The sequence below is a fragment of the Gymnoscopelus braueri genome (genome assembly GCF_963280865.1).
Source record: "Gymnoscopelus braueri genome assembly, chromosome: 18".
NCBI lineage: Eukaryota > Metazoa > Chordata > Actinopteri > Myctophiformes > Myctophidae > Gymnoscopelus > Gymnoscopelus braueri.
The window spans coordinates 14872682-14896572 of NC_137618.1; the positions used below are offsets into that span (position 1 = coordinate 14872682).

The 23891-nt window shown below is 42.0% G+C and overlaps 1 protein-coding gene across 2 annotated transcripts in view; it reads right to left on the minus strand.

The window, feature by feature from the left end:
* Positions 1 to 1861: 1861 nt before the first annotated feature.
* Positions 1862 to 23891, minus strand: part of itgav (integrin, alpha V) — a 49273-nt gene continuing 27243 nt past the window's right edge. The window contains exons 12-32 of one of the 2 annotated variants that reach the window (XM_080412520.1): positions 23498 to 23573; positions 23267 to 23396; positions 23027 to 23124; positions 20489 to 20582; positions 19790 to 19835; positions 18825 to 18932; positions 16415 to 16470; positions 15751 to 15905; positions 14982 to 15119; positions 14691 to 14758; positions 13074 to 13218; positions 12801 to 12896; positions 11911 to 11990; positions 8542 to 8622; positions 8209 to 8314; positions 7641 to 7799; positions 7089 to 7217; positions 6856 to 6969; positions 6393 to 6500; positions 5850 to 5969; positions 1862 to 4806 (exon numbers count right to left, since the gene is read on the minus strand). In XM_080412520.1, coding sequence (XP_080268646.1) covers positions 4714 to 4806; positions 5850 to 5969; positions 6393 to 6500; positions 6856 to 6969; positions 7089 to 7217; positions 7641 to 7799; positions 8209 to 8314; positions 8542 to 8622; positions 11911 to 11990; positions 12801 to 12896; positions 13074 to 13218; positions 14691 to 14758; positions 14982 to 15119; positions 15751 to 15905; positions 16415 to 16470; positions 18825 to 18932; positions 19790 to 19835; positions 20489 to 20582; positions 23027 to 23124; positions 23267 to 23396; positions 23498 to 23573 — 2200 coding nt within the window. In that variant the 3' untranslated portion in view covers positions 1862 to 4713. Of the gene's footprint in view, positions 4807 to 5849; positions 5970 to 6387; positions 6522 to 6855; positions 6970 to 7088; positions 7218 to 7640; positions 7800 to 8208; positions 8315 to 8541; positions 8623 to 11910; positions 11991 to 12800; positions 12897 to 13073; positions 13219 to 14690; positions 14759 to 14981; positions 15120 to 15750; positions 15906 to 16414; positions 16471 to 18824; positions 18933 to 19789; positions 19836 to 20488; positions 20583 to 23026; positions 23125 to 23266; positions 23397 to 23497; positions 23574 to 23891 lie in introns of those variants that run through there. The other variant, XM_080412521.1, reaches the window with a different exon arrangement.

Genomic DNA, 23891 nt, shown 5'->3' on the forward strand with positions numbered 1-23891 from the left:
AAACAAGTAGTTTTTGGGTGAACTATTCTTTTAAATGTCTTGCTCAGGGACACTTTGACGAGCCCTGGGATCGAACTTGGGATGTATGTATGGCTTGCCAGGCAGGCTTTCTAACCATTCAGCTATGGCCACATCATAAGCAGAGATTCTAAGGCAGTTCTACTCTGTAACAGTAAAAGGGTTTCAGGGGAAACCAGCAAAATGAGGAATAATATAATATAAGACTGTCTTGCTAATAAAGCGTCATATCTCTCATTGTTTACATTTTTTTTTATATTACCTTTAATTATTTGATAAATTATGCATTTCATCCTCTATATATTGTCCAGCAACCTTTATGATAAAGGCGAAAAACGATAGTAGCCCCGTAGGAGCCAGATTGCTCAGATGCCAAGGATCCTGTACTGAGATTTGATCTCATGACCTTGTGGTCTGAAGTCAAGAGCTCTTCCAACAGAGCTAACCAAGCACACTGACCTTTGTACATTGACATTACATGAACGTGATGGGTCATTCCACCAAATGAATTAAAGGCATTTGGCTCATGCACTTTACAAGTGGGCTTATTGTCAGCAACAGCCAAGAACACAGGAGTCTATCCCTATTACAGCACTAGACCCCAGGGAGACAGACACATGCTGATTTGCCATTTCCAGGATTTGATGTCCAGGATTTGAGTCTTGAGTCCCAAGACTCAAGACCCAAAAGAGTCTTGAGTCGAACCAATTACTCCCGCGGAGACATCAAATTTCTCTTTTGGGCCTTGAGTCCCAAGACTCAAGGCCCAAAAGAGAAATTTGATGTCTCCGCGGGAGTAATTGGTTCGACTCAAGACCCAAAAGAGAAATTTGATGTCTCCCCGGAATCATACGAGGAAGTAAAATGTATATTAAGCAAGAAAGGAAACATGGCCGCAATAAATGGATCCAGGGAGAAAGCGTGGCAAAGTATTGCCGACAAATTAAATGCACAAGTCGTCCAAAAATATATACAATTTATATGCAAGTTCATAAATATATAATTCAGTTAGGCTTAAACATGCATTTAATTTGTCTGCAATACTTTGCCCCAAGACTCAAGGCCCAAAAGAGAAATTTGATGTCTCCGCGGGAGTAATTGGTTCGACTCAAGACTCTTTTGGGTCTTGAGTCTTGGGACTCAAGACTCAAATCCTGGAAATCAAATCCTGGAAATGGCAAATCAGCATGTGTCTGTCTCCCTGGGGTCTAGTGCTGTAATAGGGATAGACTCCCTGAACAAGACACTTATAATAGTTCACCCAAAAACTACTTATTTTCTAAAAAAAAAATTCTTTCCTATCAAGACATTTTTTATAATAAAAAAAAATCTGTAATATATTATCAAACATCTAACAACAATATGAACTATAGTGTTAACAGAGTGACAATGACATATCACATGAGTCATTGTGAAACAATTATGATTCATGGTCACACTCTATTTCAGTAATATAATTAAATTGATTATATCTTATTGTATTTATTTCATTTTATTTGAATGCAGGGTCATCAAAATGTATGGTATAGGATAACAGTAATCAACAGATTATATCTAGGAACTGGACATTTCCATTGATCGATGAGTCTTTTCAGATTGGGATTTGGAGATGCAATCCTAGATCCACAAAAAAACTGCTCATCTGGAATTGTTGATCATACCTGGATCCAGATTATCCCATCTGATAACATTTGAAAAAACCTGCTTAATGTAAGATCAGTCTGATCATGGATGGATTGGAAATGAAATCTGCACTTCTGATCCAAATTAAACATTGGGCATAAAGATACAGGTCTATAAAACTAATTCTTAAATACGACAATTATACAAGACAAAAGAAAAATGTGGACAAATGTTTTTGTTTATTTCAGTTTAAAAAGGTGAAATGATCTCCAAATGAAATATTTTAATCTCAAGGTGAAAGAATACATACATCGCAAAATAGCCATTATTCTCTCTGAGCGGTAATGACCAGACATAGTGATAGTAACTTATTGTAAAACTACTGCATGAGCCTCATAAACAGTGTAATACAGCCAAATGGAAGGAATGTTCGTCTTCACTTTTGTAGTCTAATCCATTCCAAAAGTGGACACCATTTATTTGAGATGATAAAAATGACTTTCTGCCTTGAGTTGGACTAAAACCCATGACTTAAAAAGCATATGGCACATGGCCCTAACCCACGCAGCCACCAGGATGTTCCTTTCATATCACTCTGTCCACCAGAGGGGGCTGAAGGCGTGAAATCTTCTAGGTTCTACTTTACTCCAATAAGACTGTGAAGAGTGATGAACCCAGCAGTATCAGTGCATCCATGACTTGCAGTTTGTTTGATAAACTTGTCTTGATTGTAAGGGACACTAAGTGACAGCTTTGACATAAAGGATTAACAGGGTGTAACATAAGGGACAACAAAATTGACATGACAAAGAGAACAGAATAACCAAGAACCTACAGCATTAAGCAATTATAAAGAGTCAATGAGATACAGAAAGGATGTGGTTATTGTTGAGTTACTTCACTGTGATTATTTCAGTTAATGAATGACTAATGTTTATCATGTCAACTTTTAATGCTAACCCAATATGGGTAACTTCATAAGAAAGGTTTTATGCACATTGCATATTCACACGCACGCACACATACAAACACACAGAAAACTGCAATCAGGCAACCTTGTAATTGTGTCCTGTACAAAACAGCTAGCCAGGACTTTGAAATATAAGGACAAATACTATTTAAATGAGAATGAAAAGGTAAGGAGAATTAAGTCCTTGCAGTAAAAAAAAAATCAACATCTGCTGGATGTATTTTAAAGACCAACTAGATTGGTAGAATAGGACAAAACAAACAGTGGATAGTTACCTGCCAAAGAAGCACAAAGGTTTTTTTCTTCTTTTTTTTTCATGAAATTATCTTGACCCACTACCAATGGAAAAATACCTTTATATTCAACTATAAAGTCCCCTCTACAGTATATCATTATTATTCAATGGCACATTTCGTAGAAGTACATAAAGTAACAGTGACCAAGAACAGTGACTCTAAAAACAGCCCACAGCTTCCCAAAGCCCAGCAGTACACACTGGGACACGATTTAGTTATTGCATCATATTCATCTGAAAAGTTCATGATTGCTGCCTCAACACGCACAGCATAAAGGAAAATATACAAGAAATATATATTACTTTACCATTCCATACCATATAGTTTCATGTCATAAAATACCACCTTTGTCACCAACTTATTACACGGCTTTGTTGAACACTTGATTCTGATTGATCAGTCAAGGCATTCCGCAGGCTTGTTTTTGCTCAACAGCAAAACGCTGTTTTGATCTGCTTCCATTGACATAGCTATGGAAGCGGTAGCTTAGTAAGCTAATAAATTCATTTCAAAATCCATATTTCATATCAAAGTATTGATCTCGTTTTATAACCGTGTAATTAGCCAGATAACATATTACCTATTGCATAACAAAACGTTTTATGGTGGCAACGTACAGCGCTGGCTCGCCATTGTAGCACCTCGGTTTTTTTTCCCAAACAGTTCCTCGCAAGGATGAAGCAACATCAACGAGTGGGACTGCTACGATGGCTCGTTAACGCCATGCATCGTTACTGCAGTTCCTCTATGACATATAGTATTCTTAATCTCCTAAGCTGCTTTGTTTTTGTTTGTTTTTTACTTGTGCTACAGAAACATGGTCTTTGTGACGTTTCATCTATTATTACTCTACCTCATCTCAATGCAGCCATATTAATTATTGCTCTCCACTCTATGTTATATTACAGTTATTACAGTGTTAAGGCTTAGACAGTGTCACAGGACTGCACTGTCAACAGGGGAGGTCTCAACACGCGTATATCGGTCAAAGGGCACATATCCTGTAAATTGTAAATTATAGGATGTTCTGACAAAGGTGCATTGTGGAATCGCATTATCCTGACATGGCCAAACAACTAAGACTACAGTTGAACAGAGTCAAGTATTTTTCTTATACTTATATTCGTTTTGGAGTGCTGTGTTTCTCTTGGAGTGCTTGCAGATAGATGTATGAGAAAGTGGGCCCCCCACTTCCTGCCGGCAGAGAATTTGCGTCATCATATTGCCCAAAGAAAAAGCCATCGGGCGTACCACAAACTACCAGCTCAGTGCACCAGAGATAGGGGGGTGGGGGAGTGCAGAAATTATGGGCATTTTATATGGTCTTCAGTTCAACAGTGAAATCATTGCAATAGAAAAAACAACTGCAGTGTCTCCAGCACTGCTTGCGTTTCATCTAAAATTCAACCGTGTGCCCCAAAACCCTCTTTATGTAAAGAAACGACCAACTGCTCAACAAACAAATGAAGGTCACGGTCAACAGGTCTCTACAACCTCTGTTCCAAAACATCTTCAAGGGTGGCCGGATACGTTTTGTTTTACTTATGAAAGGAGTTTAAGGGCAGTGTGAGGTGACTGTCACTTGGATGCGATGAACTCATAATAATGCATGGAATTCTTGGATTTTTTTCCTGGATTTAAAAAAAGAAGATAAAAAAAAGTACCGCTAGTTTGCTGAGTACAAGTTAATACAGTGAATTCTCTGTGAACATTTCTCGTTATCAGTCCCAGGAATGGGAATTTTACCCTGAAATCTTCCTTTTCCTCGTCCTGCATTCTGTGTGCAGGCCAGTGAGACACTGACCGCTAGGCGTCAGTGTTGCCGTTCTCCTCTGGCTGGAGCTGCTCCTTCTCTGTGCAGTCCTCCTGCGGAGGCCTCACCCTCTTGAAGAAACCCATCTAGAGAAGAAGCGAAGGAGGAGAGGAGTGTGCACGGGTGTTAATTTATCCATTTAGAACTCTCAGAGTTAACCCATTAAAACCGGGTAAGCATCTGTGTCATTTTAGATTTAAGCCGTTGGCTATTCAAAAATGGCAGATGTACAAGCTCGCAGCGCGCCACTTCGTGCCGCACTGCGAGCTTGTACATCTGCTGTTTTGGAAAACTTTTGAAAAATCTTGAAAGTGTTTTGAATAAAGAAAAGGTTTGAGGACTACTGATTTAAAAGGCGTTTGTAGAATCAGTCTTAACCCATTGATACCTGGAACGTCACTTTAGATGTCTTTGGCTATTCAAAAATAGCAGATATACAAGCTCATAGCACGGCACCGAGTGCCGCGCTACGAGCTTTTAGATCTGCTATTTTTGAAAAATAGTGATTTTCTTTTTTTTTTTCTTTTTTTTCAAAAAACTGTTAGGATTTAGATTTTTTTAAAGAATCACCTCCGGTCTTAACACATTGCATGCCAGTCGCGTAGATCTACGCGAACCTATTTAAAGCCGCAGCGTGCCAGTCGCGTAGATCTACGCGAACCGCCGATTCCCATGTTAAGTGCCCCAGGTGCACTTTCCGATTTTTTTTGATCCATTTCCGTTTCCGGTTTCCGGTCGGAAACGGAATTATTCGGGTTCCGGTTTTTTCGATCGTATCCGCTTCCTGTCTGGGATCCTGTTTAAAACTCGATTTTCTCTGGTTGTTGTTTTTCTCCTCGCTGATCACTGTTTACCGTTTATCGGCTGTAGCTTCAAGATGGCGGCACGGATTTGGAAACTGTTTTCGCTCGCCGTTTCTCACGGATCCGCTGTGTGTTTAGAACCAAATGAACGCGCACTTTTAACTTATTTAGCGAGGTCTGTGGCGACATGAAAAAAACTAAAAAACAACAATAAAACGCTGGCACTGGTGAGTACATTATGAGATTAAACTCTGGCATGGAATGTGTTAATGGGTTAATGGGTTAAATGAACACTGAGGACTTTACTGTGTAGGTCTGTTTCTTACCTTGTACATGATGAAGATGAGCAGGGCCAGTAGCAGGAGTCCTGCCAGTACTGCCAGTGCCACCACCCAGCCTGGTACTGGTGCTGGGATATCAGTCACCCACAGCACCGACACACTCACCTACAACAAGAACAAACAACCAGGGTTTTAAAATATGTTTCCACCGGTCAAATTCTCCATCAGATTAACCACTTAAAACCCCTATATTAGTAGTTGACTGGAGTATCCCTGGGCCCTGCTGCCCCCTCCTGTTTTTGCTCTACACTAAATATCTCAGAAAATAGGCCATCTATAAGCTCACAACAACAACAACAACACGCAACTAGGCAGTAATGTGTAGTATAATTTGAGTTGTAGCCAGTCATCGGTATGGTCCTGTAAGGGTTTGTACTGGTTTCAAGTCAATTGTTGTGCATGTGTGTTAATGACATGTAGTATAACAGTGGTGCGTGCGTGCGTGCGTGCAACAGTGGTGTGTGTGTGTGTGTGTGTGTGTGTGTGTGTGTGTGTGTGTGTGTGTGTGTGTGTGTGTGTGTGTCTTACAATAGTACTGTTGGTTGGTGGGTCATACTTGAGGTTTTTGTAAGGCATCTCTATGACGCTGAAGGAGGCTGCAGACCTCACCACATAGGAATGATTCTGATTCTCCGGCTGCAAGACACATCAGACGCACTCATAAGATCCATGTGAAACACAAACACAACTACACACACCAATAAGATCCATGTGAAACACAAACACAACTACACACACCAATAAGATCCATGTGAAACACAAACACAACTACAGACGCATCCACAAGTTCCATGTTAAACACAAATACAGTAGACACAAAGTTTGGAAGTGAATACCTGATATTTTTATTTTCTGTACTGTGACCCTAGGAGTCCTCTATCTGTGTGTGTGTGTGTGTGTGTGTGTGTGTGTGTGTGTGTGTGTGTGTGTGTGTGTGTGTGTGTGTGTGTGTGTGTGTGTGTGTGTGTGTGCGCGTGCGTGTGCAGGGTACCTTGAGGAAGTTTCCAACATCCAATCGGGCGTGGATGAAAAGGGTGGCACTCTGACTCCTCTCCAGACGACCCACCTGACAACGCAGCTTCAAACACTGTGCTGTTGAACAATCCTGCACACAGACACACACACACAAAAACAAGCACACGTCAACACAAATGCACATACACAAATAGAAATTGACACATGCATGACACACACATATTGTGTGCCATGTGACACTGACAGTACCAGTATCTGCAGGTTGTCCTGTAATTCCTGTGGTTCTAGCTCCCTCTTGTGGACATGGTTGCGATTGCGTCCCTCTGTCCCCCTCTCTCTTGCGGGCGTGGTGGTGTTCTTCTCAGCAGACACAGGGTTCTACATGGACAGAGACAGAGGTTTACATACAGCCGGCAAGCTTCTGAACATACTGGACCAAAGGTTGTCACTAGAGCCTGTAGATAACAGATCAAAGTTAAACTGTTTCATAAAGTAAAAAAAAACAACACTCAAGTGAGCGTCTCTAACCAACTATGCCCTATTTTATACTGCCAGATTGAAAGCGATTAACTTTGCAGCCCTATTGGACATCATGGTCAGTTTACGCTACCATGTTGTTTAGAATGTAATTTAGATAGCATGCTATTTAAGCAAATACTAGGTTAATTTATATTTCATAGCATATTGTTTGCATTCTATGTATCTGATTCTGATTACCCTGATTACCTAAAGCGCCTTGGATAAAGGCCCTATATAAATGCACCATTTACTATGTAGTGTGTACTTTGAAGTGTTACTCACAGAAACATTGAGTGGGTTGATCTCCATATCTGTGGTGCAGTTGATGGGTCCATCTGTCTCCAAGGAGGTGATGTACAGCAGGGAGCCGTTGTTGAAGCGATAGGGCCAGTCCACGTCCAGCACGGCTTTACTGAACGTACTGGGACCACTGTTATGGAGCTGCACACACAGAGAGAGAACTCTGTAAGCCAGGGGTTCTCAAACTTTGTTTACATTTTCAAGGACTCCCAGTTTGGTATGCATTAGAGCCACGGACTCCCATAACTCTCCGAGTTACAGACCTGTAAGGGTCCATTTGGTTCCTAACTGTCAATAATTTAGCTGGGAACCCCCTGGAACCCCCTCAAAGACCCCACTTTGAGAACCACTGCAACCATGTTGTTACCTGTGTGCATTTGGTCTTATATGTATTTGTGAGTACATTAGCGAGCGTGAAACTGGCGTGTGTGTGTGTGTGTGTGTGTGTGTGTGTGTGTGTGTGTGTGTGTGTGTGTGTGTGTGTGTGTGTGTGTGTGTGTGTGTGTGTGTGTGTGTGTGTGTGTGTGTGTGTGCGTGTGTGCCTGTGTACCTCATAAACGTGCAGTATCTGTGGGCCTATATCGTCTCCGACGACTGGAGGGGTTTTGGGTTTCCAGTTAGCAATGGGCAGCAACACTTGGTCTGGAAACGATCCACTGGAGAGACAAGTGAACATGTAGGATAAAACAGGATGCTCCCATGAAACTTGTGGTATACAGTACAATGATGTATGACATATTGTGCAGCCTTACTATCCGGCATATATTTTCAAGGAACACATATCAAGTGACCTTCAAAATAGGATAAACCTGTAAAAATGATTCAAAGGAGTATATATGTCTATGTATATGTGCATGTCTATATATATGTGTGTCCAGTATACCCTCTGAAGTTGACTTTGACCATGACAGCCAGTTTGGTGACGCTGGACACCTGAGGACTGCTGTTGTTGAACTCGTTGGAGCTGAAACACACAATCAACAACAAGGTTATAGGATGGTGGCAGTCCAATATTAACCTCCCTGACATGAACAAATTCCACAGGATACAAAAATGTACTCCTCAGTGTTAATTTATCCACTCTAGAAATGGGCAAATAAAGGCATCTATGACTTGGACGTATATGCTGTTAAATTGCGTAATTAACCCATTGAGACCTGAAGCCGATTCTACATGTCTCCTGAATCTCAACAGTTTTCTGAAAAACATATGTTTCTATATCAGTGGTGCTCAATCTTTTTCATGTCAAGGACCCCCAAAATTATATGTATTTGGCCGCGGACCGGCGGACCCCCATCAAAATATCTTGTTCCAGGGACCCCCAGAAGCAAAGATTTGAGTTAAAAATGTTCGCTTTAAAAATATATATGTTCAAAGATTTGCACACATTTTCACGAATTTTCAAAAATAGCAGATCTACAAGCTCGTAGCGCGGCACTCGGTGCCGCGCTATGAGCTTGTATATCTGCTATTTTTGAATAGCCCAAAGTGTAAAATAATGTTTTAGCTCAAATCTAAAAATTCCAGACACAGTTCCAGGTATTAATGGGTTAAGGATGTTTTGAGAAAACATGACTAGCATCAGGATACTGAATATTGATATTTGGTCCATTTAAGATTACTTTCTTACACCCTGAGATTGGGAGGTTGGGGTTCAATCCCTGGCCATCCCGAGTCATACCAAAGAGTAGACTATACAAATGGTACCCAATGCACCCCTGCTTGGTACTCAGAATCAAGGGTTGGATTAGCGGTGTCATACTAGCATCATGTCCAGGGGGATGTACTCAGTGGTGCAGTGCTCATTGCACGCAGTACCACGGCGTCCCGCCAGTCTTTTGAACAGGAGCACGTGCACGCACATGTGTACCTGACCCCTCACGCATCGATCAAAAACAACCATTCACACCTCTTACCAAAGCTTACAAAAGCTGCCGAGCTGTTCAACAGCGTGAATTAACATAGGAATGGGCCCTGGCTGGATGCATATCAATGGCCCATTGTGTGACCTTGTAGTGTACTGTAGGTGTAGACATACTGTCAAATGTTCTGAAGCAGTCCAACGTTTGGAGTGGCTGATAGATTCATGAACTAAATTACAGCGGGTGTGACGTCTGCAAGATAGAAACTATAGTCACTTCCTATACTAACATGTTTCCTACTATTTATCCACTCATAAACCTAAGTAAAATGAATACCACATGCGCAAAGTGTGCGTGACTTGCGCGTGACGCAATTAAAATAGGGTCCCACCAGTAAAAAAAAAAAAAGATTACCACTACATGCCGCTTCATGTTACAGAAACAGGAGATAGGCTCCTGACCTAAGGGCCACATGGCTCAGAAAGGCTACTTAAGCAATAATCAACTGGAACTAAGTTATGACGTTAGATTGGTGAAATGTCACACACAGCCACAGGGTGGAGCTGTTGCCCTCAGGAGGCCTGTGAGGAATTTGAACTTCAATTGCCAGTCTCCAAATTCTCTGGGTTTTCCAACAGACACAGAATTATAAGTGCATTAGTGTGCCGACTAAGTTATTGACTCTTGGCTAAGATCGCACTCATGTGAGAGCTGTAGTAACCCTTACACTGTATGTTGTCTAATGTTCCACTGTCTGTCTGAATGAGTGTTCTGCAACACATCACAATGCGACACATTGTGAGCTTGTAGATCGGCTATTTTTGCACGACACCGTTGTACAAATAAGTATAAAGTAGCTTTTAAGTGGTTAATCAGACTAATTAATTTAGTTGATTATAAAAAATCAAGTGTAATATTATTGTGTCAATTCATTGATATATATAAAAAAAATTAAAAATCTAATAAAGATGTACTTCTCTAATATTTGATTAATCAAAAAAGTAATCAATAGAATAATCTCTAAGAAGATCATCAATAGTTGCAGCCCTAATCCTTTGTATGAACGGCATAAGGCAACGACACATTTCTGATTAAGATTTCTATGACAACTACACTAGAACTTAACAATCACGTTTGGGTCAGGGTCCCCTCTAACAAGTCCACTGTTTTTGTTTTTGTGGGAATCCCCTCTAAGAAGCCCTGAGGTTCACGATGTTTTCAGAGCCAGAGAAGAGTGACTGTCCCATTCACTGGTTCTGTGTCAACGGGAGGTCAGACAAACAAAACGTTTGGACTGGAGCGGTCTGCTTCTAACCAGAGCCTACATCTAAAGACTGTCATTAACATACCAATCTCTGTCCTTCCTTTCACACGAACACACACACACACTCCCGTGTGTGCATGCAAATGCACGGATATAAGATACCAAGGCGCACCACTTTCCACACACAAAAACAATATGGACACAATGAGAGAGTGCGAGCGAGAGAGAGCGAGTGAGAGAGAGAGAGAGAGAGAGAGAGAGAGAGAGAGAGAGAGAGAGAGAGAGAGAGAGAGAGCTCCCTGGCAGAAGCAGAATGTGAAGGCCTTTTGTCATTAAAATTGAGCGGAGATTGGAAAATGCCTGTGGTGAGATTAGTGCCAATTGGAAAATGGCTCTGGTTAAGTGAATGGTAATACAATACAACACAAAGGTGGGTTTGGTGACTGAAATCCCCACCAAGAGCTCAAAACATTTTATCCCTATCCAAGTGGATCCGATTTGGTTGTTGTTGGGTGATTAATCAAATTTATATCTCTTATTGACAGTGTTTGCTGAGATAATTCAATGATCACAGATGGAATATCAAAGTGATCCCAATGCTATTTCTTTGGTTTTGAACTACACAGAATGCGATCCACTCGGATAGGGATTAAACATTTTTGAACTTTTGGGCCCAGCAAACCAAACACTGACTAAAATTAGGAACAAAAAGTCATAATTAAACAAGAATATAGTTTGAAAACAGTCATTTCCCCCGATCCAAAACTATAACGGAATGTAATAACAAAAGTACACCTTAAGCTGAGCTTGGTTGGGTGAGTGACAACCATGGCTATCAATATATATAATCCACTAGAATATTGTTCAAGAGGACACAAGTTATTAGTATGTTTATTAATGGTAATGACATAAAACATTTGCTTTTATGGCCCGCTGATGCACAATCATCAATGTTGGACAGGGACATACACACTGAGCCCTAATAAACAGCTTTATGTCAAATTCCTGAACCTTCCCTTCAAATAAATTCAGGGACAAGCTTGTCTTCAACAAGTGGTGGCAAAACACAAAGGTACGTACATACAGACAGACAGGCAGACAGACAGACGGAGACAAGGGAGCGTACCTGACAATCTGCAGGTCAAACGTGACAGAGGTGTCCTGTTCTGAGAGCTGGTGGACACTGAAGCTCAGCGCTGCCAGTACCTGAACAATTACATGTTCAATAATTAATAACATTGGACCATTAAGTCAAAACCTCATTGCTAACCTGTGAAAGGAAGTAGCTGCTGCGTTGTGAACAGGCTCGAGACATAAAGAGATTAATTTCCATGGACTATAGCTTAATTAATACTTGCTTACATACTTATGTAATTACTTACTTATAGCAAGAAAAAAGGAAACGGTTCTTAGTACATGCAAATCATGCGAATCAATTTGGGCCATATTATGCACATTCTTGTTGCACTGATTTCCGATGAGTCTTTAACTAAACAGGGCAGTGACTGCAATGACTATGACAATTAAGCAGTCTTTAGTTACTGTCCGATTTATTTGTGCTGCTGAAGAGAAACGATTCATAGATCATATTTGAGAGCTAGACGGAAATTGTATGTGCAGTTGTGCATTGCACCCTGACCATTTAATAGCAGAGTTACAACTGACAGATGGACTATGTTTAGCGGCGAAGTCTCTGGTACTGAAGGAGGCGGAGAGGAGAGAGAGAATAGCTTTTGATTTCCTAGTTGTCTCATCAACTTCTGTTTGAGAGCAAATCTTTGTTTATTTTTAAAAGACGTGCTGTCAAAAACAAAAGAGATACCTATCTACTGCAGCTGCTGCTGCTGGCCAAGGAACTGGGGCTGTTCTCGCGTGAACTGCTTTTCTCGTGTGAATATATTGGCAATCGCCGATATCTAGACTGCACGGTGAACGATAGTAATATTTTGACATATCGCCCAACCCTAATACTAGTTAGTACGGTAATACACGCTACTTGATATACCAGTGTCTCACCTTGGTTCCTCCCTTCATGGGGTTGCCCAGCTCACAAACCACCTGTCTGGTCTGGTTCTCTGTCTTAACGGCACATGATAGCCTGCTTAGGCTGGCCTGGTAGACACAAGACACAATATCATTACAAAAACCTTGCACCACACACGGTAAAATGTATTTCTAAGAAGTTACATTAACACAGAGGGTGTTACTGTGTAGTGTAGGCAATACAAACACATTAGGATTTCTTGATTCATTAAAAACGTGTGCATGTGTGCGTGTGTTCTCGTGTACCTGACTGCGGACCACCCCAGTAAAGTCGGCCTGTGGAGGCAGGTAGACACGGAGCTCCGCCTCGTAGGCCCCCTCTCCTTTGTTCTCCGCGTTGACCTCTAGTGTTAGCGCGTTGTCATCGCCCATGTAGATCTGCTCTCGGTCGCTGCAGTTCAAGAATTAGGAGATCGACATGTGAAATCTACAATATTTTTGTTCGCTGTGTTTATGGCAAAATATGTATCTGGTTGATGGCAAAAGGCCATACAGACGTGCCCGACCAGCGCGTCTCCCTTTCCTACCGGATCGCTGTGACTTGGCAACGCCTCCTTCTGTGACGCACGCGGAACTGCGTCTGACATGAGCGGACCGCGTTAAATAACTCCCGAAACCCTGCAATACCAGACAACTCTGTGGCGTGCAACGTTAAGCATTAGACTTCCAATCCCAACGTCTCGAGATCGCACTCCTCTCCTGGCGCTGTTTGTTTATTTATCTTATCTAAAATGTGTCTAATTATTTTATTAGGATTAAGGTTAGGTTTAGCCATAGTTGTGGTCACCCCCAGTGAGACGGACCACTCGGCCCACTCGGTGAGAACAGACTACAACCCCTAATATTAACTCTTTGACTGTCAATGAAGAGAATGATGAGATTTGTTTGGTTTTACGATAGAGGGCGCTCTTCCGCAGCCTGTGAATGATCCCAGGATGAACAAAATGAAGCTGGTTTTGTGTAGTGTTATAGGATTTATAAAAGTAAAGTTTTCTCTGCTTTCTGTTGTTTTTGGCGAAAACAAGCCACATTCAACCGCCCATAACTATGGAATGGATTATCCCGACGGCACGCTCCCCCCCCCCCCCCCCCCCGATTCTCCGAGACCCCCGTTCGTGTAATGAGGCAATCGCCTGGTGGATCACTGTGAAAACTAATTCTATGATTTTTCAAAGCTTAGTAAAAAACGCTCGGAATAGCTGGCAGTGGGTTGACACTGTTCTGAAAAACTCTGGCAGTTAAAGAGTTAAGTTAGTAAGTAGTTAGGCAAAAAACAGTTACAACGATGGAGGCGTGCCGTCTGAAGCAGACTAGAGGCACCGCCAAGCGAGTCGTCGTGCCGAACGTTGCGAGGTCTGCTTCAGCCGACTCAGCGCCGTTCGAGTTATGTACCGATAGTATAGGGACAGAATCGTAAATTATCCCCCCCCCCCCCCCCCAGGCAGTGGCAGTGCCGGGCAGTGCTATCCTCCTGGAATGTGATGCAGTGACTAGGGGCGGCGCAGTTCCGCGTGCGTCACAGAAGGGGGGCGTTGCCAAGTTACAGCAATCCGGTAGGAAAGCGAGACTTGTGGCCGACCCGGCCATAAAACGCATCATGGAAATTGAATGAATACCAAAAAAGGCCAAATCTGACAGAAAGGGGAACCTTCTCTGTCATGGGTTGTATTGTAAATATTGCTGCTTCTGTAGACTATGATAATCATCAACAATGAACTGAAATGCACATCACGAGCGTGATCACACACGTGTGATCAAGATTAATGTTGGCTCGTCCCTGCACCTGCCAAAGCAAATACCTCGTATGAACCTCATAAAATGAAGTGTCTGCCTTTACAGGAATGGAGTAGGAACAGGTCTTACCTCTTAACAGCCAGACGCAGATCAGGCTTACAGATGTTATCATCTCCACAGTCCAAGAGGATGTGGGCCTGGAGACAGAGGGGAGGAGAGAGAGAGAAATGCAGAGTGAATGGAGACACACACACCTTTTGTGTTATCCTTTTAGCATAGCATTTTAAACTGTACTGCCGTGCTGTTTTCAATCTGGCTAATAAAGTATTCAATACACACACACACAGACAGACAGACAGACAGACAGACAGACAGACAGACAGACAGACAGACAGACAGACAGACAGACACGCACGTTACCTGCTTGGTGACATTAGGGGGGGCAGACATGTCCAGTATGGGCAGCAGACCCGTTTTGTCTGCAGCCAGCTTGAAGTCCAAACTGTACTCCATGAACACTGATATAGGAGTGATCTTATCCCTGAACTCACTATCATCCTGAGAGACAAAGAGCGATGCAGATAGTGGAAGCAGGAAGGAACACATTCAACTTAATTACCCTTTTTTTAATGGATGTCAGATATTTGGGTCCGATGCTGATCCCTATTCCTAGTCCTAGACCATCGATTACCAACGTTTCGAATGATGTCATTGAAAGTATTTTCAACAGTTTTAAACCTTTAAAAAGAAAAAGTATATTAAACTGAAACATGAAAAGAACATTTCACTTTAATTACACAATGAACAATTAAAAATATGTATGTGTATAAAATACACACATGAACTATACTTTATTCTTATTAAATCATACTGAGCTTGGAGATCAGCTTTTTTTTCAAGCTGATCCCAGTCACATTGACTACAAAATTGCTGATACATTTCTTTTTCCCCACCATAACTCATTAGGAATCACAAAGCCTCTTTTGAGATACATTACAGGAAGGTGAAAGATCTGTCATATGACACATGATCTGGTCAATTCCAATATTGGACTGGCGTTCACAAGCCATACTAGAGTGCAGTGCATGGTTAGTCAACATAACCAGTTAAGGTTAGGTATCATTAAACTGACTCACAGGTTGTTGAGGGAACACTTGAAGGCATGGTTATGAAATGTGCTCAGACTCACCCTGAGGAAGGCCTCCAGTTCCTCACAGGCTGGGATCCTCCCAGTGTTCACCGTCATGTTCTTCGTGTACTGGGAGGTCCTGCTGTGCAGGAAAAGAACACGTTTGGTCGCCCCCTTGTGTTTGAGACGGTCCAACACGAGATCGACGCGGAAATCTGGGGAAAGAATAGAGGTCGTTATAGGCTGGAATGGATCCCAAGACTCTTGCCCGATGTTTCCTCACTCCCCTATCCTCACTTTGACGGTCATGCCAGGTCTCTTAATGCTGCTCCAAATACCTCTACTTATGTGTTGATGACAAATGATTAAACAGTGATTCTCAGGTCTAAATCAGATCTAGAATCTAGTCTAAAAATAAAGAATCTACTCTGGACTGAAAAACGTCAGTACTCGGACTTCCCAGGGTGGAAATGAGACCCAGCAGTTTAACCCATTACGACCTGAGGCCGATTCTACAAATGCCTTCTAAATCAGTGGTTCTCACACTTTCAAGAGTTTCCAAAAATGTTCAAAAATAGCAGATGTACAAGCCTGCAGCGCGGCACCAAGTGACACACTGTGAGCTTGTATATCTGCTATTTTTGAATAGCCAACGCTAAGAACTAAAATGACACAGATGCTTTCCCGGTTTTACCGAGTTTAAGTAGACAGTATTTGTACTTACTGAGTGTGGCTGGAGCATTCTTTCCATTGGCCTTAAGACAATACTTCACCTTGAAACTGGACAGACAAAAATAAACATATCTGATAAAACACACTGCAGTGCATATATACAGTAGGTCAGGCCAAACCACTCGCATCAGCAGCACGGCCACACGGTGTGCCTGCTGCGCTGCAGATGCATGGCAATCTAGAGTTTCAGTGTGAAGCCTATTTTTTCCATCAACTACACACGGACAGAAGCAAAATGGACGGTGAAAAATTGCCATATTATATACCAAGCATTATATAGTTATAACTTTTCACTGTTGTTTTATGCCTGTATCCACAGTATGTGTCACAGACAATGAAAGTATGACTTCATCATTATACTTCATAGTTATTTTCCATTACAAATGTTTTACACGTTGCAATAACAGCAGTGTGCAGGCTGAACCTTCTTTTAGCCTCAAATATGAGTGAGGAGCAGCTTAAGAGTAACAAAGCAAAAGATGCAAAGATGAAACTAATAAAACATTCATTTGTAGGCTTGGTGTATTTTGGAATGGATTTTTAAAAAAGCCACATTTTGACTACTGTTGCCGTTTTTACATGTAGGACGCTATATTGCAGGAAGCAAGATTTTTTTACCGTAATATCACTGTGCTTATATTTATACTTTTACCTAAATTATCATGGTTGGGTAGGGCTATGATTAGCTTGCAGTTGCATTTGTATTTAATTGTGCACTGCACACTGTTGTTTCTTTTTTTGTTTTCTCTCTAAACTCAATACAAATGAACTCAAATGAACAATTTAAACAATTAACTCTTTGACTGCCAGAGTATTTTCATAAAGTACTCCCCCAGTGCCAGCGATTTTCGTGGTTTTTTGTTTTGTTATTTTATTAGTTTATTTCCATATAGACTTGACTTGAAACTGACTTTTGAACTCATACGATCACCCACCACTAGAGAGCAGCATTGATCAGCTCTCTGAGTCTCCCACAGCTCTCTCAGCTAGTGCAACAGTCATTTTCATGAAACCGGATGTAGATTGGTCTTATATTCTGTGATCGGCGAAAATTACGATGTGATACACGACGGCGATGACTGTTCGTCACCCAGACCATAGATTATAGAAAGGGAGGTCTCCGATCGGTTTTTATACTGTGTGAAAAACGGTATAAAACCCTATTCTAGCCGAAAATGACTGTGGAGAAGAAAAAGGAAACGGAAATCGCGTCATAAAACCGGATGCAGTGGTGTTTGAAGTAAGTGGAACCTGAAACTTATAGTGATTCATTGCAGAACAGCGTGATCAGAGATTAAACAATGCAGCGCGTCGAACGCGTCGACGGCCAACTGGACAAAGTAGCACTTGACGCGTTATCGCGTCGTCCGCAGTCAAAGAGTTAATGGCCATTGTAAAAGGCAAATTCATTGTAGACATTATTTTCCACATAGACCCGATGTTTCACTGGGCAGCAGAGACGCTGCCAGTATGAACAGCAGACAGCGTATCAAACACTCAAACAAAGTTATTCCTAAACTATAATACTGTGGGCTTGTCCCCATGACACACTTTTTGGTCACATTCTATCAGTTAAAAACACACTGCTTTAAGTGGATAGTTTGGTTTCATGGGGGAATTTTACTATATTTCCTGCATATCCAGAGTCTGCTTTTTATGTCTCTGTGTGCAGTTTGGAGGTTTGTCGAACTATTAAATGTGTTTAGTCCAGCTCAAGAGGCTCTTTAGGCTCTTTAAATACATCCGAAGATGTCTGGTCTAACAAAACACATAGTCAATTACTCATTTATAAAGTCACAGATTTCGCTATTAGTAATCAAATGAGATCATATTAAACAAAGGTTATGAATGTAACTACGGTTCAATGAATCCCTGCGGACTGCCAGAGGCGGTGTTTTAAAGACTGAATGTGCGGAGGACAATACCAAGTGCTTAAAGCACCGACTCTGGCGGTCAGCAGGGATTAAATAGATAAAAAGATACGAATGTAACTACGGTTCGATGAATCATTGAATGACCGCCAGCAGCAGTGCTTTAAGCACAGAATACAATATTCTGTGCCTAAAGCACCAGCAGTGATGAAGAAGAACAGCTATGCTGAATGAATACGAATAAGCGTACTTTTGAGAGGAGCTGCTACTTGATAGCCTGGAATCCAGACTGATTCGCTACGTTCGTTTCTTTCTCACTTCACTACTCCTATTTCTAAGGGGCGGGACATGCACAAACGGCCCACGGCTTCTGATTGGTCTGTGTGTGTGTGGGGGGGGGGGGTTCCAATATAAAACTCGAGTCACTTCCTGACTTGCCCACGTAATTGGTGTGTGTGTGTGTGTGTGTGTGTGTGTGTGTGTGTGTGTGTGTGTGTGTGTGTGTGTGTGTGTGTGTGTGTGTTGGCCCACCAGGAGACAGGAGTGTCGGTCTCAGGCAATTTGCAGCTCTTGTCTTCAGGGTTGAGGATCTGGGGTGTGATGTCCAGTGTAGCGTTCACAATGATGACAGGACGTGCCCTGATCAACATAACGTAAATGATCAATAATACTAGTGTAAGCACAGACCTGATCAATAATACTACTGCAAGCACAGACCACATATAGATGACTGATAATGCTACTGCAAGTGCAGATCACAAGCAGCTCTAATGAGCTAAATCAAACAATATGCACAAAGTCTGATAAGAATGATTAACAAAGGAATAAAAATACATAAATCAATCCATTAATGAAGAAGCCAAATCATAATTAAAATAAACATTCAAACAAAGTTGAGCTTTTATAAATGCAATCGTACACTTTTTAGGGGCTGCTATCAGTGCACCGTTTATTCCCACCAACATGTACCGTATGCGTATATGAATTGTGTGTCTAGAGTGGAGATTTGTGGTTGTACAGTAGAGGTTAAAGTTGTTCTAATAGCATCCATAAACACAGCAGGGCAGGACTGTATTCACTGCTGCTGCTTTGATATCAGAGGTGGTCCGCCTCATTAAAACACACAGCTTACATGTGCTACATCAAAGACTCACATATAGGCTCTCACACGCGTGTGCAGGCACGCACACACATGTATTTAGGCACCAACAGCTACTGTTTAGGTTACTAATACAGATTGTTTGCATACAATTGTGCACACACATACATCCAAGCAGAATGTGCACACATACTGTACATATGGGGGGTTAAGTATTCACATGCAAAACAACCACACAAAGAGTCCTGCACACGCCACACATACAGGTTGCAACACGCAGCCACAGATCATCAAATACATAAATACAGCATACGCAGTACACCCAAATGCATGTATTATATATACATGCACGAACACACAGGTGTACGCAGACTACGCACATGCACACAATAGTTACCTGTACACAACTGCTGTGTCTGCTCCAAATGCTCCCACTATTAAATCTGTAAAGACAAGCTCATCAGTATTTAATGCAACACTGCTTGAACCCAGTATTACACTCGTTAAAGGCTTGATGTACTTTGTTTTGCGCTGTGTTGTGCACCGGAAATAGCCAATCTACAAGTTCATAGACGTGCGGCAGTGCGATGCCTTGTGAGCTTGTAAATCGCCAAATTTTCTGTGTGCAACACTGGCACACAACCAACTATAAAATCCGGCTTAATGTGTCTCCTACTGTGTATGAGAGAAACAATGGGTGTACAGTATGCAGTACCTTTATTCCTCTCACTCTGGTGTCTACATGCTCTAATTTCTTTTAATTTCAAGGACACGCAATTTGATAATATTTTTTATCTCTGGAACCCCAATCTAAGAACATTTGTATCGTTAGATATGATTTGGTCCGATAATGGTTTGCAATTTGGTCCAGAATTCCTTTACAGTCAATGTACTATAAGTACAGAGACAACAGTGAAAATCTGATCAAAATAGCCAAGCTTTTATGTTCTCTAGTTGTTTTACTTGTATACAGGTATGAAAATTAACTATCATTTAGGTGGGGACCCCCTGGAACCATCGCAAGGACATCCCCGGGCCCTCATTGACACTGCTCTAGTGTCTATCTGCGTGTGCGCGCGTGCGTGTGCGTACGTACCTGGGTATCCATTCTGGTCTATATCAGTGTTTCCATTCATAGAATAGCCAAAGCTGGCAGGCATGTAGCTGGATGCCCATTTTCCCTGCAGGACCTGAGAGGGGGGAGTGGCAGCATTATGTTATGTACTTTGTTTATGTACCGATATATGGACAGCAAAACTCCTGGGATGTGTTCCCACACTTGACAATTGAATGCGGCACGTCAGGGCGGACTCATTGGATCCCAATTATTAATATAAATTAATTGTACTACAGTAGCAAACTGCATTAACAGAAAAGGGCTCATACTTGTGGGTCCATGTGGTTGGAAAAGCGAATTTAAGCAAATAGGATTTGATTTAGGCTATGCGGAAAAACACACTCTCTCACAGACGTTTATTTTGTCCTAAACAAATATGTTTGTCTGCAGTCTTCGGTAGCCATAATGTACCTGTGCATGCTTCAAATTCTTGACCCGATAAAAACTGGTGCACAGGATTACAATGCGGCCCGCAACATGATTTTCAGAAACGGAAAGTTACACTGCTATAGACCCTGGGTATTATATTGTACACCTTTAAATCAGCTGTTCAAAAGTTACCAAAGAGTGCATATGCATAGACTTATGCACATGGTTTCTTTTTGATTGACTTATTCTCACATCAAACAATGTTTGATGTTTGAATGTTACCTTTCTTTTTTATTTATTGATTGCCTAATTGATTGCCCTGTTCTAGTGCTATATTCAGGTGACTCCACTATATTTGTGTGTATGTGTATGTTAACCACTTTTAGACTTGTGTCCCTATTTTGGGCATGTAAAAAGGTTTCAAAACACATTGCAATAAGCTTATAGATCAATTATTTTTGCTATTCATCATACGACATACTTATGACTACTGTCAAAGATATTGTAAAAATAGCCAATCTACAAGCTCACGTCGCGGTGAGACATGTTGTGAGCTTGTAGAGCTGTTATTGTCGCTATTTTTGAACATTTTGAAATCTTTTGACATTCCCAAAATAGGGATGCCTGGTTGAAAGTGGTTAAAAATCTCTGCCAAGGGGCACCCGCTGGCCTAGCGGTTCAGGCGCATACCACATGGGCTGGTAATCCAGTCTTACAGTGTGTCGCGGGTTCGACTCCCGATCCCGACGGCCTTTGCTGTGTGTCGTCCCCCCATCTCTCTCCCCATTTCCTGTCAGCCTACTTTCCTCTCAAATAAAAGGCAGAAAAAGCCCCCCAAAAAATTATTAAAAAAATTAAAAATATCTGCCAAAAGTTACACCTCTAAATCTACACATATCACCAAGTTGTTGGTGTGCATGTTTTCTCTATAGCCTATCCTTTTATTACAGCCCACTTAATTGTTCGGTATTTGCAGCAGTCAAAAGTGTAATTAGTTGTCCACAGCCTGCAACATCAGTTGTTCTTGCAGTGTCCATGACGCACGTTGCGCACCACAAAACCGTTCGGGCATTAGTGTGGTAATTGTACAGTTGTGCACGACAATGACGTGATGCCCTACTTTTGGTTCTACCAGGAGTACAATCACTTTGCTGCAGTTTTCATGACAGTAGAAATGTTTTCCACATCATAAAAGTAATGTACAATGAGGACTCTCAGGATATGTGTGGGAAGACAATAAATTGTGTGGACTGTGCCCACACAATTGTCCACACCTCACTGTGTTGTTTCGGTGCCTTCTCGTCTCAGAGGCCTACATGGATTGTGATTATGGACCCCCCCCCCCCCTGCTGCAGATCAAGGGTTTTCATGGATTATGGCTGCAGAGACTGTTATTATAGTTGTCATTGTTATTATTGTTGTTGCTGTGTGTCTCTGACTGTCTCTCTCTCTCTCTCTCCCTCTCCAACCGTCAAGGCAGATGGCCGCCCACCTAGTCTTGCATAGCCAGACGTTTGGATGTCTCCACCTATCTCTGCCTACCAATTGTCTGGATTAATTTAAATTCAGTGTAACGGCTTGGACGGCCGGTGAAGGCAACCGGTGACAAAGCTACGCCCACTGTTGTTCTTTAGGACACGCCGGCTTTATCACACCGACTGAAACCTCCAGCTCAGATTAGGAATCACCACCCTCCGTCCTTGGCATTGCATACAATGCAGATTTTTTTTCCCCATCTCCGAATTGTTACCACCCACCTCTAGCCCCCATAGAATTAGAATGTCACCAGACTTATCAGTAAGGGGAGATCTCTGAAAATCTGGCAATGCTAGATTATCGCCCACCCAGAACCAGGTTCTACTCGGATGTTTCTTCCTGTTAAAGAGGAGTTTGTCCTTGCCTTCACCAAACACTTGCTCATGGGGTAATGTTGGGTCTCTGTAGAGTATGGTCTTGACCTGCTCAACATGTAAAGTGCCATGGCACTATATCAATAAAATTGACTTGAGCCGTGATCCAAACACAATGTGAGTGAGGCCAACTCAGCAGGTGGTCTCATTGCACCGGGTTTTGAAAAGACAAGTGTAACAAAACCCAATATGACATATACTGATGTGTGCCATTTGTCATCATTCCCTTTCCGTTTACCTGAGAGTGGGAGGGGTCAGGGCCCCCACGGCGGCCATTATGGATGTAGACCAGCCCGTTGTTCTCGGTGCCGCCGTATGGAGCTGAGATGGCAACGTCTATTGGACAGAAATATCACAATAATTACCATTACATCACACATTTATATCGCACACGGGCCTGTGTGTGTGTGTGTGTGTGTGTGTGTGTGTGTGTGTGTGTGTGTGTGTGTGTGTGTGTGTGTGTGTGTGTGTGTGTTACCGTTGAAGCCGTCCATATCCAGGTCTCCCAGGGCGGCGATGCTAGAGCCATAGCGGGCATAGACCTCTGTCCCCGTCAGCTTCTGGGGAGAATGGAAGGAGAACCCCCCCTTGCCCAGGTACACACTCACCTGCAGAAATACACAAACAGAAAAAAACGGTTTCTTATCTACAATCCATTCTATATTGAGTTCCCAAGACTTATTAGGGTTGGGTTAGATTTTTGTCATACCTGGCCCACCTCCCTTAGTTTACCATCTGAACCTCTGTCCATGAAGAGAGGAGCTCCAACCAGCAGATCTATCATACTGAGAGAGACAGAGAGAGACAGAGAATGATTGAATTCAGTCGGTAGAGAGAGAGAGAGAGAGAGCGAGAGACAGAGAGAAAGATTGAATTCAGTAACTAGGAGCTCCAGCAGTGTGTAATGACAGAGCAGTTAACATGACTTTTACATAACAAGCTCTTTCTACAACAAACTAATGGACAGATTGGACACAAACAGGAAGCCAGCGGAAGACCAACATGGAGTAACAGATAGGAAGAGAAACAGAGACAGACATGGAACAGACAAAGACACATAGGAATACCACTGCAATTAAAGACAATTAAAGGAGGAAATGGAG